This window comes from Balaenoptera physalus, assembly GCF_965194825.1.
Source record: "Balaenoptera physalus genome assembly, chromosome: 5".
Taxonomy (NCBI): Eukaryota; Metazoa; Chordata; class Mammalia; order Artiodactyla; family Balaenopteridae; genus Balaenoptera; species Balaenoptera physalus.
Genome location: NC_138884.1, coordinates 2,890,019 through 2,908,158, shown reverse-complemented (window position 1 = coordinate 2,908,158; position 18,140 = coordinate 2,890,019). Strand labels below are relative to the sequence as shown.

The following is an 18,140-nucleotide window of genomic DNA, read 5'->3' as shown; positions in this document are numbered from 1 at the left end:
TTTCTGCTAATGGGTGGGGTTGTGTTCCTGTCTTGCTAGTTGTTTGGCATAGGGTGTCCAGCACTGTAGCTTGCTCGTCATTGAGTGGAGTTGGGTTTTAGCGTTGAGATGGAGAACTCTGGGAGAGCTCTTGCCGTTTGATATTATGTGGAGCCGGGAGGTCTCTGGTGGACAAATGTCCTGAACTCGGCTCTTCCACCTCAGAGGCACAGGCCTGACAACTGACTGGAGTACCAAGACCCTGTCAGCCACACAGCTCAGAAGAAAAGGGAGGAAAAAAGAAAGAAAGAAAGAAAGAAAAAAATTAAGTTATTAAAATAAAAAATAACTATTAAAAAAAATTAAAATGTAATTAAAAAAAGAAAGAAGAGAGCATCCAAACCCAAAAATATATCCACCAATGATAACAATTCCTAAAACTATACTAAAGAAAAAACCAAAAAAACAACGGAAAGACAGAACCCTAGGACAAATGGTAAAAGCAAAGCTATACAGACAAAATCACACACAGAAGCATACACATACACACTCAGAAAAAGGGAAAAAGGGAAAAAAAAATATATATCGTTGCTCCCAAAGTCCACCTCCTGAATTTGGGAGGATTCGTTGTCTATTCAGGTATTCCACAGGTGCAGGTACATCAAGTTGTTTGTGGAGTTGTAATCCGCTGCTCCTGAGGCTGCTGGGAGAGGTTTCCCTTTCTCTTCTTTGTTCACACAGATCCCGGGTTCAGCTTTGGATCTGGACCCGCCTCTGCGTGTAGGTCCCCTGACGGCGTCTGTTCCCGCCCAGACAGGACGGGGTTAAAGGAGCAGCTGCTTCGGGGGCTTTGGCTCACTCAGGCTGAGGGGAGGGAGCGGTACGGAGGAGGCGGGGCGCGCCTGCGGCGTCAGAGGCGTCGTGACGTTGCAGCAGCCTGAGGCGCTCCCTGCGTTCTCCCGGGGAAGTTTTTCCCGGATCATGGGAGCCTGGCGGTGTCGGGCTGCACCGGCTCCCGGGAGGGGCGGTGTGGAGAGTGACCTGGGCTCGCACACAGGCTTCTTGGTGGCGGCAGCAGCAGCCTTAGCGTCTCATGCCCGTCTCTGAGGTCCGCGCTGTTCGCCGCGGCTCGCGCCCGTCTCTGGAGCTCGTTTAGGCGGCGCTCTGAATCCCCTCTCCTAACGCACCAGGAAACAAGGAGGTAAGAAAAAGTCTCTTGCCTCTTCGGCAGCTGCAGACCTTTTCCCGGACTCCCTCCCGGCTCGCCGTGGCGCACTAACCCCTTTAGGCCGTGTTCACGCTGCCAACCCCAGTCCTCTCCCTGCGATCCGACCGCAGCCCGAGCCTCAGCTCCCAGCCCCGCCCGCCCCGGCGGGGGAGCAGACAAGCCTCTCGGGCTGGTGAGTGCTGCTCGGCGCCGAGCCTCCGTGCGGGAATCTCTCCGCTTTGCCCTCCGCACCCCTGTGGCTGCGCTCTCCTCCGTGGCTCCGAAGCTTCCCCCTCCGCCACCTGCAGTCTCCTCCCACGAAGGGGCTCCTAGTGTGTGGAAACCTTTCCTCCTTCACGGCTCCCTCCCGCTGGTGCAGGTCCTGTCCCTATTCTTTTGTCTCTGTTGTTTCTTTTTTCTTTTGCCCTCCCCAGGTACGTGGAGATTTTCTTGACTTTTGGGAAGTCTGAGGTCTTCTGCCAGCGTTCAGTGGGTGTTCTGTAGGAGTTGTTCCACATGTAGATGTATTTCTGATGTATTTGTGGGGAGGAAGGTGATCTCCGCGTCTTACTTTTCCGCCATCTTGAAGGTCTTCAATGCTTTGCTATTTTTAAAGTGCCTCAAGTTATAAGATTCCACTTTCCCAGCCAAAATTCTATTTAGGGCATTCTATAGACCGTCATGAGATCTCAAAGCACATTCTTTATAATGTTGCTGATCTCCGTTTTCCAAGAGTAGAGAATGAAGGCCGAGGGAAGTAAGATGTGAGGGTGTCAGAGGAAGGGACGGAGTCCCACCCCTCTGATGCTATTTTAATATTTCACTTTTACTGCCAAGTTGGCACTCAGTTTGAAATCGACAGAGATAATTCCTGAATGAGAGTCTCACACCTTTTTGTAATCAGTTTCCCTTGGTATTTACCCAGACATATTCTCCCAAGTATCTAAGAGTTTTAGCTGAAACAGTGAACGGTCCCTCCTTTTCTGGTTTGTCATTGTCACACTAAACACTACTGTAATGACTCAAAGACTTCCTTTTTGTCTCTTTTCTGATTGCATCTGTGATAGTTCTGCATGGAGATGAATAAATGGGTTAGTAATACATGGCAGAAACATATGGGAATTATATCAAATGGCATAATTCGGGAAATATTTGTACATTTCCATACTGGAGTTTATCAGTAAAGATCAAAGTTATAAAAACGGTGCAATCAATTTTGACCAGGACTTCCCTGGATTGGAGTTCAGTCAAATGTAAACAATTCCTGGGATAGAATGAAAAAGATGTGAACTCCAGAATAACTGCCTAGTAGACATATATATATAAATTCTGTATTGCTCAAATATTTTAGAAAGAAGGGATGCTTGTGAATGCAACTGAAAACTTTAATCATTTTATATCAAACACTTGATTTAAACTTTTCCTTGCATTGTGTCCATAAAAAATGTTCAGTGATTTGATATCTTATGCTTTTTGTACTGAGATATTTTACTTTTTAAAAATATTTTATATTCTTTTGTTTTTGGGTTTTCTAAGAGAACTGGAAAATTATAGTCAAATTAGACTACTTGTTTAAGATGTCTGTGATAATACAAAAGTAACAGTTCTTTCTAAATATAATTAGTTTATATTATAGTTCAGTACATGGGGAGTCAGTTTAACTTATTTGATGGTGTTTCATTTTCTTTTAGTGACTTCCTTAAATTGTATTACCACTATTTCAGTTTGACTTTTTTCTCCGCTTTAATAATTACTATTGGTGTCAAAGTTAAGTAGCTTAAGGGAATAAGGGAGAGCTTTTCGGAGCTACTTTTTTTAGGATGTCTCTTTTAAAAGGTCTAACCAAGAAAAAAGTCTCCCCTTCCATTAGAAAAAGATTTTTTATTTGACAATATACTAAGCTGTAAATGATCACTCTGAAAGTGATTTTTAGCTGTGGGTTTTCCTTGTATATCTAAGATATTGTATTTTATGTGATTGCAAATATATTTAATGCTGCTTATTCAAAGTTGCATGAGGTTGACATATTCTGAAAAGGACCAACTTTCTGACTTGGTCCTTTTAGACCAAATTTAAATATGATGTCTTAAAAATGAACAGCTGGGGGAGCATAAATTATCCAGATACTATAAAATGCAGGAAGAAACCACAGCTAGTGAAGGAAATTGAAGTAATGAGAAGCAGGAAGAAATAGCTACATCTCATAATTTTTATGACCTGGACTGTAAAAATGGTGTGCAAGTCTGACGCCCCTCTTGGGAAGTTCCAGCCCTTTCACGCATGAACAGCAGCAGCATGTCAACTGGCCATCTTTGAGGTTTCGAGCGTAGTTCAATTTTTTGGTATTTCCAGATGACTGCCACGAGTAGAGTGTCAACTTTTCTTACAGAAACAAAAAAAATTGATAATAATTGTAATAATGGAGTTTGGTAGCAAGTTAGAACGCTTGCACGCCATACTGAAGTCTTGATTCAAGTTTAGTTCTGCCGTGGCTACTATTTTGCCTGCATCCCTTACTTCCTACTCACTTGGGTTTAGGTCAGTGGTTCTCAAAGTCTGCTGTGCATCTGAATGACACAGAGAGCTTACAGAAACTGCAGGGCCAGCGGCAGAGTTTCTGAGTCAGTAGGGCTGGGATGGAGCCTGAGAATCTGCATTTCTAACAACTTTCTAGATGCCGCTGATGGGTTTGGTCCTGAACTACATTTGGGGATCTGCTGGTCCAGGTGAATTTCAGGAGAGTTATGTGATCCTGGCATAAGAAGACCAGGAACAGTGTAACATAATATTTGTTACAAAGACATGTCTTCATAAGAGTGGATTATGATTTTCCCCATATTTCCAAAATTGGACGTGGGGATTTTTAAATGTCGACAATGGTGAATAACAAAGATTTTAAAAGAGCATACTCTTTTTCGTCCAATTACATTTTAAAATATTAATTGCTTTCCAAATGTCACCTGTATTTTTAATGATTAGTAATAGTTGATTAAACAAATGCTGTTTATTTTCACATGCTAATATTTAAGGTATTTATACGCACATGTAGCTAGAACTTAAGTTATTTGATCCATGCTCTGAATATTTCTTTTTCATAAAAGTTAGTAGTACACACCATTCCCTGCTCATGTCCGAGATCCCTAAGATGATATATTAACAAGATCTTGGGGACAGATTGCTTACACTACCTTGTCTCAACTTGCTTCATACTTCCCTTCACACCTACAAACCAGTACTTCCCTGGTTTGGAGTCCAATCAAATGTAAACAATTCCTCGGATAGAATTTCAAAGAGGTGAATTCCAGAGTAACTGCCAAGTATGGTAGTCAGTAATCTGGTCTGCCCAGATTTACTGCGTGCGCGTTACATGACAAGCATTTCTACCCCTGTAACTCACTTAATCCTCACAATAAATTTATTACTCCAATTTCACAGTAAGGAACAGGACTGAGCCCAAAGAAATGATTTGCTGAAGTAACGACAGACAGAAAGAGGCAGTTCCAGGATCTGAGCCTGAACCTTCTGAGGCCTGGTTGAGGAATCTTGCTACAACTTTGTTTCTATTTTAAAGAGAAATCACAGGGAGATCAGCTCAGTGATTTGTGCCCACCTAGAGAGGTGGGATAGGGAGGGTGGGAGGGAGACACAAGAGGGAGGGGACATGGGGATATATGTGTATGTATAGCTGATTCACTTTGTTACACAGCAGAAACTAACACACCATTGTAAAGCAATTATACTCCAATAAAGAAGTTAAAAAAAAAAAGAAGAACAGTACGGCCGACTTAAAAATTGCTTCAAAATTTAAAAGGCTAGATCTCAGTTAAGTGCCCTTACCATAATAAAATTTAAAAAATTTAAAGTATAATGTTGGTATTTAGTATACATTAAGTGTTTAATAAATATTAGTTCCTTGTCAAAAAAAAAAAAAAAAAGAAATCAAAGAAGGTAAGGGAAATTTGTTGCTGTTGCGATTACTGTCGTAAACTACTCACAACTACTGATTTTATATGGACAGATTTAGAGTGCTAGTTGGGAGAAACTGATTCCAGCTTGGGATGAAATTGTTTTTCTAGGAGATTTCTGTTTTAGCCAATGACAGGAATAAGGAAGCTTTTTGCCTTTTAAAAACTCTAAGCCTTTTGCAAAGCTGTTAAGTTGCGAACACTTTTCTTGTTGAAAATGCACATGTACACAAATACACAACATTTCATAGTTTTCAGGGGATTTACAGACCCCCGCACCGCCCGAAGATTTTCTGGATTCTCAGGGTCCACTGACCATAAGATAAAAACCACCCTTCTGGGCAACTCAGCCCAAGGGTGGGGTAGGCGTGGCAGGAATGTTTTTACAGCTACTTGGAAATTAAAAGCAACTCCTTGGATTTTTTCTTTGGAAGTAAAGGTGTTAAAATCTGTATAATGAGCAGCTTATAAACTTAATGGAGTGAGCTAAATAGTAATTAAAATCTAATTTATGAATACTGAGGTGGGTTTGATTTGGAAAAGAAAAGAATGGAGGACAAGAGAAGGATGAAAATAAGAAGGGGAGTTGAGAGATAGTAAAGGAAGGAATGCGGGTGGGCAGCTAGAGAGGAGGAATAGAAGGGGAGACACATGGAAATGACGGGACAGAGAGGGAGAGCCTGGTCGCAGACCTGCAGAGAGTGAAAACACTGCAGGAAGAGCATGGGGAAGAGGAGGGAAAGAAGAAACGATTACGGAGGATGCATCTCCAACCCGATTTTGCTTCCCATTAAGTACTGTCTCCACAAGAGTCATGCCCATGCTTGTCATCAGAATTCAATTCTAAGTTTGAAGAAATAGACCTGAATGTCTCTCCTAGTGTTATATTCTCTCTATTAAACTTCACCAGGATTCAGAGTAATGAATATCCTTCAGGACCAAATATAGAAATCTGTATAATTTACCTCCCCCCAAAATAAACTACAGTTACATTTTCAGGAGATGGGGGAAAGCTTACCCACCTCCTGAATAACTATCCCTGAATCAAGAGGGCACATACACACACACACCCCTACATACACACATAACTACAAAATCAAGAGTGTAGAAAAATATCACTTCTTCAAATATCAGCTGCTGTTTCAATAAGATAAATAACAGACAAATCATGGTTGCTCCTGGAAATATTTAAATTAAAAGACAGACCTTCCTAAGGTCATGCAGGTGGGACTCTTTGATTCATTGCGAGTTAATATTAATGTCTATGCGAAAAGCAAATGTAATACCAACTGTGTCAAGCGTGGCTGCAGCCTTCCCTCCTCTGTCTGAGCTCCTTGCACTTAGCTTTGAGCTGCTCTCTGCAGGAGGAGGGCTCCATTTCCCCTGCTGGAACAGGGCTGGCCTTGTGACGTGCTTTGGGAGGGATGTGGCAGAAGGGCCAGTGTCCCCAGCTGTCTCAGCCCAGGTTGCAGGCACGGGGACAGAGCCAACCCACAGAGGCCTGCAGAGGCATCGAGAAAGCGCAGCAGAGGCGAGAAGACCATGTAGCTGATCTCAGCTGAGCCCAGCCAGGATTGCTGCCCCACAGAATCTGAGCTAATACATAGGAAAGAATGGATTTTTCTTTTTTTAAATCGAAGTATAGTTGATTTACAATGTTGTGTTAATTTCCAGTGTACAGCAAAGTGATTCAGTTGTACATATATATGTCATACTAAGTAAATATATATATTTTCTTTTACAGATTCTTTTCCATTATAGTTTATTACAAGATAAAGAATATATTCCCTGTGCTGAACTCTACTGAATACACTGTAATGGTCTATATGGGGAAAAAAATCTAAAAAAGAGTGAATATATGTATATGTACACCTGATTCACTTTGCTGTACAGCAGAAACTAACACAACATTGTAAAGCGACTACACTCCAATAAAAATTAATTTAAAAAAAGAATATATTCCCTGTGCTATACCTAGGTCCTTGTTTATCTATATAGTGGTGTGTATATGTTAATCCCAAACTCCTAATTTATCCCTCCTACAACCCTTTTCCCTTCGGTAACCATAAGTTTGTTTTCTATGCCTGTGATTCTGTTTCTGTTTTGTAAATAGGTCATTTGTGTCATAGTTTAGAATCCACATATAAGTGATATCGTATGATATTTGTGTTTCTCTGTCTGACTTACTTCACTTAGTACGATAATCTCTAGGTCCATCTATGTTGCTGCAAATGGCATTATTTCATCGTTTTTTTATGGCTGAGTAGTATTCCACTGTGTATATGTTATGTACACACACCCACAAACATATATATATATATAAAACCGCATCTTCTTTATAAGAATGGATTATTTTAAGCTAATAAAATACATGTAAGATTTCCTTCAGCGCCATATGTTTTGTCTTTCAACTTCGTTTTCTCGTTTCCCGTTTCTCTCCGCACCGAGAGGTCTCAGCGACTTGACCCTGGTCCCCCCTCCCCTGGCGCTACTGCGCCCCGACCCCGTCCAGCTGCGACTCGGGGCGCGCTCACCGCAGTTGTCCTCGTCCTGCTGGTTCCCACAGTCGTCCACGCCGTTGCAGTGGAGCAGCTGAGGCAGGCATCTGGTGGTGTTGCCGCAGGGGAAGTAGCCCAGGGCGCACGAGACATCCTGCCCGCTGCCGGCAGCCACTGTGAGGAGGGAGGGCAGAGAGGTTTACCCGAGGCACTGCAAAGAGCGGCTCCCCCACGTTCCACAGACCTTCCTTCTTGGCATCCTGGTGGGTCCCACCCTCCTATGCAGCCTCACCCCGCGCCCCAGCCTGACGCCAGCTATTTTCCAAGAACCCCCACCCCTAAAGGATGCTCTTTTCCGTGTCCCCAGAGGATGCCAGGATTCTCCGCTCTTTGCTTTTTCTCACGTTTCCCACCTGGAATGTCCTCACCATCCCTCTTTTTCTATGAAATGTCTGCCCATACTTTACAGTGGAGCTCCATTCCCCTCTTCTCTTTCAAAAATATTTCATCCAATCATTTTAAAAATCACGACTTTCTTGCATTGTTACTATTGGCTTAGAATTACGGCTGGTCTGACACTGGGGGAAGAAGAGGAGGGGCGATAACAGGAAAGCACTGCTCATGCTCACTCACATGGGGGGTAGCTCCCGAGGGCAAGGTCCTGCGCAAGACACGGTGCTGTAGCATCAAATAAAATAGTTCCGGACCTTTTCACATTGGCTTCTTTTACTACGTAATATGCATTTAAGGTTCCTCCATGTCATTTCATGGCTTAGTAATTCACTTCTTTTTAGTACTAAATAGTATTCCTTTGTCTGAAGGTAGCACAGTTTATCCATTCACCTAAGGAAAGGGCATCTTGGTTGTGTGCAAGTTTTGGCAATTTTTAATAAAGCTCCTATTAACATCTATGTGCAGGTTTTTGTGTGGAGGGACATAGATTAACTGTGCCATTTAAAACCTCAGATTTATAGGATTTCAAAGATTATTGCAGAATCCAAGATAATTCTGTTGCTTATTATCTTTACCAAGTTTGTAAATCATTGAGACCTTATAGAATAGTAATAATAGTCAATTATAAAGAAAAATGACAGAATAGTTTGAACAGTCAATAAAGCTTATTGTGTAAAAACGTATTTGTGGTCTATCATCAAAACGTGAAAAGAATAAAAGTGACTGTTTCCTTTGTAAGATACAGTGGAACATTTTGATAACAAGGCAGGTGGCATTCTCCTAGGGGAGAAATCCACCTATGTCAGGTTTTGACTGTCCTTACTTGTTTCAGGGAACATCATTTGATAAAGGAAAGAGTCAAATCTATTTAATAATGACCTTTTTGTACATGGTGTTCTCACTTGTGAAATTATTTAAAAATTACTTATCAATCTCTTCTCAACAAATTGATTAGAACAGAGTCAAGACACAGGATTTGTATACCACAGGATGTCATTGGTAGAACATCACACATTTCAGAGACCTGCAGTGTACATATATATACATTGATCTGTGTTGAGACTGTTTTATGTATTTATTAATTTTTTAAGAACCAACTTTAAAAATCAAGGGTTTCAGAAAAATTCTTTGATGAATTGTCAGGCTTCAGTCACAGTGACTGTTTGAAGACATTTTTAACTAAACATACCTGCCTGTGTTTTCATCCTGCTGTTTTGAAAATTCTTCTCTAACTTACTTTTATGAATATTGTACTTTTATGTCCTGTCTTTAAAATTTATATTTAGAAGCAGGTATAGTTCTTTTTAAAAATTATTTATTTATTTATTTATTTAATTTTTTTGGCTGCTTTGGGTCTTGATTGCTGCGTGCAGACTTTTCTCTCTAGTTGTGGCAGGCGGGGGGCTACTCTTCGTTGTGGTGTGCGGGCTTCTCATTGTGGTGGCTTCTCTTGTTGTGGAGCACGGGCTCTAGGCATGTGGGTTCAGTAGTTGTGGCTCGTGGGCCCTAGAGTGTGTGGGCTTCAGTAGTTGTGGTACATGGGCTCAGTAGTTGTGACTCGTGGGCTCTAGAGCACAGGCTCAGTAGCTGTGGCACACGGGTTAGTTGCTCCACAACATGTGGGATCTTCCCAGACCAGGGCTCGAACCTGTGTCCCCTGCATTGGCAGATGGATACTTAACTACTGCACCACCAGGGAAGACCTAGAAACAGGTATAGCTCTTTAATGATAGTGTCATGAAATTAGTCCTACATTTTCATAACATTTTGATTCAACAAATAAATTTGCAATCTTAGAGATATTTTAAAAATAAGTTTTTTATTTTGAGATGATCTCAAACTTAAAGAGAAGTTGCAAATATATTATTAAGAGTGTTTTCCCCCTCTGAACGATTTGAGAGTAAGTTCCTGACCATGCTCCATCCCCCTAAAACTTTGGTGTGTATTTCCTATAAGAAAGGACATTCTCCTACTAGAAGGACATTCTCCACACTAGAACCATCAAAATTAGAAAACGAACATTGATCCCTTGCTGCCATTTAAATCTCAGAACACATTCAAGGTTCACATATTGACCAAACAATGTCCTTCAGAGTGGAAGGATCTAGTTCACAGTCACTCCTTGCATTTTGTCGTCACAGTCCTTTAGTTTCCTTTGATCTGAAATCATTTCTCAGTCTTTCCTTATCTTGAATTATTTTGTAGAGTGCTCCTGAATGTTGGTTCATTTCATCATAGTTAGATTTAGGTTAGGCACCTTCGGCAAGAAATTCACAGAAGAGATGCTCATGTCAACCTGTCAGGTAGTGCAAGATCTGCTTTGTCCCATTCCTGGTGATGATCACTTCGGTCACCTCATCAAGGTGATGTCCCCCACACTTCTCCACTGTAAAGTTAGCCTTTGTGATTAATAAGCATCTTGTAGAGGGGGTCTTTGAAGCTATGTAAAAATCCCTTCTCCTGGTGAAGGTATTCCCCTGCTCTCTTCTGAACCAGGAGGAGAACAACCCTTATCACTAGAGAAGGAAAGTTGTCACTGAGATGAGTCTGCACAAGCAAACTACTGAAACAAGCCTCTCTTCCATTGGTTTCTCCATGGGTTTACCTGCCCACAACTTACCACCTATAGAAGCCCAATCGCCCCCTTCCCTCTCTTGTCACTTTCCCACAATTTATCGTCTTTGTTAAAATATAAGCCCTCAAGTCTAACCACTTCTTCGAGTTTTCACTTCTTTTCTATGGAGACTCCATGCATGTACAGTTAAATATAGTAACATCCATAAAATTTGTAAACTTTTTTCCCTGTTAATCTATCTCTTGTCAGTTTAGTTTGCAGGTCCTACGTACAGAATACAATACTTTCTTTCCCAACTCCCTTGCTTCTCAGTGGCTAAGAGGCACAGCTCTGGCGATGAGACACGGGTGCAGCCTGCTGAGGAAGTCCTGAGGGGTTAGCTCTCCTGACACAAGAATGGATGCAGCAGTTGCCATGCCTTCCACCTTCTTCCTGCCTTTCACATGATGTGATGTGTGGAGCTGCAGCAGCGATCTTGCAGCTATGAGGAAACAAGCATGCTTGTGGGGCCAAGAAAATTCACAGGGATCTGAGAAATGCCAGCCCTGAAATCATTGGGTTAAGCAGCATCCCCCTTATGTGAGAAAAACAAACACATCCTTGTTTAGGCCATGGTAGGTCAGATTTTCTCTATTTTGAAAAAAAAAAAAAAAAAAGAATGCTTTCCTAACATACATCAAGAACTTAAAAGTGTCTTTTCTACACACACACACAGCCTCTTTCCAGATATGAAAAAATCTCATGTTGGCAATTTATTTGCAAGGATGGTTGAATGAGTAATTGAAAGACTGGTGGGGGCCTGGTGGAGGGGGCAGTACAGGAGGCCATGCTCCCTGAGCCTCAGGCATGAATAGCCTACACATACCTTCAGAGTTGGTGGGGTTAGTGTTCTCTGTTGGGCTGCGTAGATCAACTGGGGATAAAAACATCACAAAGCTATCACATCTTTCCCTGGCAGCCAGTGTACTGAAAGCTCCAAGGGAGATGACTGGGGAATAAACAGCCAGTTTAGGGTAAGGAGACAGTGTTGGGACTGACATGCAGACAGGTCCTTTGTACGATGTGCTCAGTGTAGCAAGATGGTCTCTGGCAACCCTGCCAGCTTCATTGCCTGCATCACCTGGCTTAGCTGCATCCATGCAACTGAAGGAGTAAAAAACCAGAGTAAAGCTTTACCTCTGAGTCCTTCCCACAAACATTATTTTAACTTTCCTGGACTAGGGGAAGGAAGCTTGTCTTTACTCTTGAGGAAAGAAGCTCTCAATGACCAAAATAACTTGTATGCATTTTATAACTTGGCTTTACATTAATGTATATCCATAGTTCTGAGCTTTCTCTGACCTGGCGGTAAGCAGTTTATTTTCATTTATCAAGTTTATTGCAATTCACAAATATCAGTGCAACAAAGAGAGGTGCTTGAAAAATGGGTGTAGAATTCTGCAAGGATATTAATTTGCCATTGGAAAGACAATTCTGTGTCTTGCCACGAACAGATTCTTGCCTCCTTAGTTTGCATGATATACTCTTGCACTTTCATATTAAAATGGAAAAAAATAGCTTATTTTTTTGTTAATACGCAAATCGTGAGAGTAGAATTCAAGGCCACTTGTTTTAATATTGAATATGTAATTGGTATAATATATAGTCTTTCTCAGATTCTTTTCCATTATAGGTTATTACAAGATTGAGTACAGTTACCTGTGCTATACAGTAGGACCTTGTTGTTTACCTATTTTATATATAGTAGGGTATATATGTTGATCCCAAACTCCTAATTTATCCCTCCCCCACTTCTTTCCCTTAACCATAAGTTTGTTTTCTATGTCTATTTCTGTTTTATAAATAAGTTCATTTGTATTATTTTTTAAGATTCCACATATAAGTGATATCACATGGTATTTGTCTTTCTCTGTCCGACTTACTTCATTTAGTATGATAATCTCTAGCTCCATCCATGTTGCTGCAAATGGCATTTTTCTTTTTTATGGCTGAGTAGTATTCCATTGTACCACTTCTTCTTTATCCATTCCTCTGTTGATACACTTAGGTTGCTTCTGTATCTTGACTATTGTAAATAATGCAGCTATGAAGATTGGGGTGCATGTATCTTCTCAAATTAGTGTTTTCATTTTCTTCAGCTAGATACCCAGGAGCAGAACTGCTGGGTCATATGGTAGCTCTATTTTTAGTTTTTTGAGAAGACTTCATACTGTTTTCCACAGTTGCTGTACCAATTTACATTCCCACCAACAGTGTCGGAGGGTTCTCTTTTCTCCAAATCCTCACCAATGCTTGTTATTTGTGTTCTTTTTGATGATGGGCATTCTGACAGGTGTGAGGTGATATCTCTTTGTGGTTTTGATTTGCCTTTCCCTGATGATAAGTGATGTTGAGCATCTCTTCATGTGCTTGTTGAGCATCTGTATGCCTTCTTTGGAAAAATGTCTATTTAGGTTTTCTGCCCATTTATTAATCAGGTTCTTTGTTATTTTGATATTGAATTGTATGAGCTGTTTATATAGTTTGGATATTAACCCTTTACTGGTCATATCATTTGCAAATATTTTCTCCCAGTCAGTAGGTTTTCTTTTCATTTTGTTAATGGTTTCCTTTGCTGTGCAAAAGCTTTTAAGTTAAATTAGGTCCCATTTGTTTACTTTTGCTTTTGTTACCTTTGCCTGAGGAAACAGTTCCAAAAAAATATTGCTATGATTTATGTCAAAGTGTATTCTGCCTATGTTTTCTTCTAGGAGTTTTATGGTTTCCAGTCTAACACTTACGTCTTTAATCCATTTTGAGTCTATTTTTGTGTATGGTGTGAAAGAGTATATATCTTTTGTGGCTCCATAGCAACCAAGACAATTTGGTCCAGTTCTATTATTTTTTTGTAGTTATTAAGAAAGGAATAAAGAATGGCTTTTCAAAATATAAACTTATAATATTGGAGCTGCTCTGTTAAGCCATACATGCCTTACTCTATCTATCCCTCAATCCTGATAAGCTACTCTTCACTGAGGATCTCTGTTTAGATGGTTCTATGTTGTTTGGCTCTAAATAAGGAAGATTCAGTGATTTGTGGATGTGAGGCCTAAATGGAGTAAGCAAACACTTTTTCATCTCTCTGTTTATGTTAGTCTTGGCTGTGTGTGAATTTGCCAACACGCACACACCAGGCATCAAAGCGCAAAGGAAGAGAACAGCAGCAGGAGGACAATGAATGGCTTCATTTGAATCATTTTTTTTTGCTTATTTTTATATTAAGTTTGTTTAGTCTTAAATGTGATAGCAAGCTCTTTTAGATAAGGAGTGAATAGATGAGACAGAAAAGTTTAAGAAAATGGGATTTAGTGCAGATATTGCTAAGCTTACCTCACAGGGAAAATACGTGGCTTAGGAGTAGATGCATTTCTAAATAAGTTTTTTTTTTTTTTTTGCACTGGGTAGTTTTATTTTACAGAGGGGGTAAGGGTTAGGTGGTGTCAAGAAGAGTGACGTGGAGCAAATAATTTTTATTATTATTTTTTTCTTTTACAAATACACCGAAGAATCATGCAATGCTGCCAGCGTTGGATGCAATCCTGGGCCACAAGTCTGCACATTCCTTTGCAACTGGTCCTGTGATGGCAGAACCTTTCATCTAGCCTTTATTGTTTACTATGACCCCCGCGTTATCTTCAAAATAGAGAAACACACCATCCTTTCTCCGGTATGACTTTCGTTGTCGAATTACCACTGCTGGATGTACCTTCTTTCTGAGCTCTGGTTTGCCTTTCTTGACGGTGGCCATCACCATGTCACCCACACCAGCAGCAGGAAGTCTATTGAGTCGTCCCTTGACCCCCTTCACGGAGGTGATATGCAGATGTTTGGCTCCTGTGTTGTCAGCACAGTTGATCACGGCTCCAACCGGAAGACCCAAGGAAATCCGGAATTTCGCACCAGAGGACGCACCACGTCCTCGCTTCGGCATCTTGAGCGCCAGACTCTAAATAAGTTTTTGAAGGCTTTCTGACCACAGTAAATCAAGTATTAAACATATCTGGATATATTTTTGCAGTGGGAATTTGTAAGGCACTGGGACCGGGAAATTAATAATTTCAACAGAGAATGGGTAGCAATAGACTCAGAACTGAAGTAAAACACTTAGCAGAGCCCTCGTGACGCAGGGGGCAGTTGATGACGGTGACAACACGGCAGGGATGAGGCACTAGCTCTGTCAGCGTGGTATAAGTTAGTACTTAATGCTGGTATAAATGCATCTTGCTTTCAGTGATACTTGAATTAAAATTTTTGCGATTACAGTTTGTTTTCATTTGAATACTCTCATACAAAAATCACTCATAATTTAAGAAATTTATAAATTATTATTTTTTAAAAAGCACCCTAACTGAAAAGTTACTCCGATGCATAAGAAGTCAGGTAAATATCACAGTCAAAATTTGAAGCAATTTGGAAAACATGCTTAATAATTTTAATTGCAACAGCAGAAATATATTTGGATGAAGCACTTAAATCTCTTCCTTCTCCTGGAAATCCTTTGAGATTAAGTGGATGGAAAAACAGATGAACAGTTGCATGTACTGGTTGCCAAGTGAGACACAGTATTGAGTGAAAATCAGTGGCTTTCATTTTCTGCTGGAGGATGAATTATTGTCATTCGTTTATAACTAAAAAATATGTATCTGCATTTCGTGGGTCTGGGGGAACTGTAGTGCACAGAAAAGGGAAAGATGGTCCAGACTTTTTGCAGTGATCATAGCTTCTCCTTGACTTAATTGGGTGCCAGAGTGATTCAAGGGCCAAAGCCAAAGAGGAAGGACAGTGAAGCATTTTAATAATGTGGTTTTGAGGAAACTGCCCTCATTAACCATATAGTGAGGTGATTATGCTGGGGCTGGTTACCATTTTTTGGGGGAGACATGATCTGACCTGGGTTGTGTCCACATCTTGAATCCCTCTATCAGAACGAAAATCTTAAGGGTTTCAATAAACATATCTTGGAAGCTAAGTTCCTAGGGATTTATCACTAATGGAATAAAACTGAGCTTTTACTTTTTGACAGACCTTGACAGAAACGCACAAACACTTACGAATGTGTCTAGGGAACTCATTTTCTATGGAAAACACTAACTCAGTGAAATTATAACCCTCATTCTGTAACAACATTAAACGTTAAAATGGAAAATGTCAGCATGGTTAGTCTGGAATCAATGCAGCCACTGTTTAGAGGCAGTTCTGCTAACTTAGGTTCAAATAAAGGAGGTGAGTACTGTTTAATTGTTTGTAGTGTTTCTGAATAGCCATGGCTTTTGCAAACACTAAGATAAGCATCTCATTGGATCCTATGACTTATTACCAGCATTTGAAATCGTTTTTATAGTCTATTTTATAGTCTTTTATAGTTTATTTATAGGAAATAGAAAATAGGAAAATATGCAGTATTCCTATTTTCTTGGGTAACTACCCACAGCATAAAAGGTATAGAGGCAGTTTGCTAAAATACTTTGTTAGGAAGCAAAATTTACAAAAGCAAAATACGAAAAACCATGTACAAAGGCAAACTTTCCCTATATTTAACCCATTTATTTTATAGTTTCTATTTTAAATGCTATCAATAACTATTTCAGATATCCAACAACAAAATAAAAATACCAGTAGTAATAGGGGGTTGTTAAATAAATATATAATGTAATTATAGAACTCTGCATTCTTATATAGATATTCAGTTCAACAATTTGGAAAGTGAGGTAGATATACACCTACTAATATAATAAGATATTCAGTTTAACATTTTGGAAAGTGAGGTAGATATACACCTACTAATATAATAAGATATTCAGTACATATCATTGAGTTACAGAAAGTATGTTGAACAACAGCCTATATAGTCTGGTTTTATTTGTATAAGATATATATTTATATCCTTTATAAAATTCTGATATACTAACAAGAAACTATTGCCAGTGGTTGTCTTTGGGAAGTGGGACAATAATGGTAAGAGAAAGGTGTGATTTTACTCTTCAGTTTATATCCTTGGGAAAATTTGGACTTTTTTTTTTTAAAGTGACGATTCTTTAATAAAAATAATCTGGAAGAGGGATAAATTGGGAATTTGGGATTAACAGATACACAGTACTACATACAAAATAGATAAACAACAAGGACCTACTGTATAGCACAGGGAACTATATTCAATATCTTGTAATAACGTATAATGGCAAAGAATCTGAAAAATAATATATATGTATATGTGTGTGTGTATAACTGAATCACCTTTCTGTACTCCTGGAACATTGTAAGTCAACTATACTTCAATAAAAAAAATAAAAAATAATCTGAAGCTATTTACAGATGATTCAAATGCATGAAAATCTGGTTTTTAGGCAATAGATGAAAATACACTGATTGTAATTAGCTGGTTTTCTTTAGACCTTTTGAAATGAGGTAGGACCAAGCCAGTGGCTCTCAGTCAGGGATGATTTTGCAGCCAAAGGGACATTTGGCAAAGTCTGGAGATATTTTTTATCATCACCACTTGGGGGTGTGCTACTGGCATCGAACGGGTAGAGTCCAGTGAGGCTGCGAAGTATCCCACAATGCACAGGACAGCTCACCCCACAAAGGTTTTATCACCCTAAAATGTCAGTAGTGCCCAGGTTGAGAGACTCAGAATTAGGCATTGGTGAGGCACCAATGGGAAAGCATCCCATGTCAGCAGCCTGTGAACACATGCACTCATTTGCAGGACAGGCAATTCGTTACGTCTGTGGCTTGTTTATTTTCTAGTGGAGATTTTCTAATTGATTTCATGAGATCTTAGAAGTAGATGGGCATTACCAAGCAGAGGGACCAGTGCAGCTGTTGTATCTCTGGAAAGGCTGTGATTGCTGTTGTTTTGGCAGGTAACATGGGGAAAAGGCTGCCGTTTGTTCTGTGCTCTGATGCCAGGGACGATTTTCAAGTTAGTTATAAGGAATCGTTTCTTAGCTACAAGAATCATTAAACAATGGATTGGGTTACTAAGAGAATCTCTGGAAGTTTTGAAAAATTGGATAGCTAATTTAAGGATATTCTGCCAAAATTAAGGGGATAAGTCACAAAATATTTTCAGGCTGTTTGAACTAGTTCCACCAATCTATGAATAACATAAACAGATGTTTAAAAGAAGTTATCATTTAAAGGAACATTTTAGACTTCAAATTTGAGATTTTGCGATGTGTGTACTCTGATATACACAGAAAACCTTGAAAAATTCAATTGTCTATACCTCAACAAAGCTGAAAAAAACCCAAAACCAAAACCAGACAAAAAGAAAAACACACCAATGTCCTGACAAAATCCAGGTATTCAATATCCCTTCGTGATCTTGTCTTCGTCCAGTTTCTCATTTTAAATCTTTTGTTAATGTTCTTTCTCATAACTTATGCTGGGCCAGATGAATTGGACACTCAGTTTCCCAAGAA

At 39.9% G+C, this 18,140-nt stretch overlaps 1 protein-coding gene and 1 pseudogene across 2 annotated transcripts in view; both read right to left on the bottom strand.

Moving 5' to 3' along the window:
• Positions 1-11,816, bottom strand: part of RXFP1 (relaxin family peptide receptor 1) — a gene marked incomplete at its 5' end in the record, with an annotated part of 80,279 nt that extends 68,463 nt beyond the window's left edge. Inside the window, 2 exons of the mRNA XM_082463171.1 lie at positions 7,686-7,823; positions 11,543-11,816. Coding sequence (XP_082319297.1) covers positions 7,686-7,823; positions 11,543-11,816 — 412 coding nt within the window. The remainder of the gene's footprint in view (positions 1-7,685; positions 7,824-11,542) is intronic.
• Positions 11,817-14,166: 2,350 nt separating this feature from the next.
• Positions 14,167-14,690, bottom strand: LOC309660800 (large ribosomal subunit protein uL14 pseudogene; annotated as a pseudogene). The gene has a single exon. The product of its transcript is annotated as a large ribosomal subunit protein uL14 pseudogene (transcript).
• Between the last annotated feature and the right edge of the window lie 3,450 nt (positions 14,691-18,140).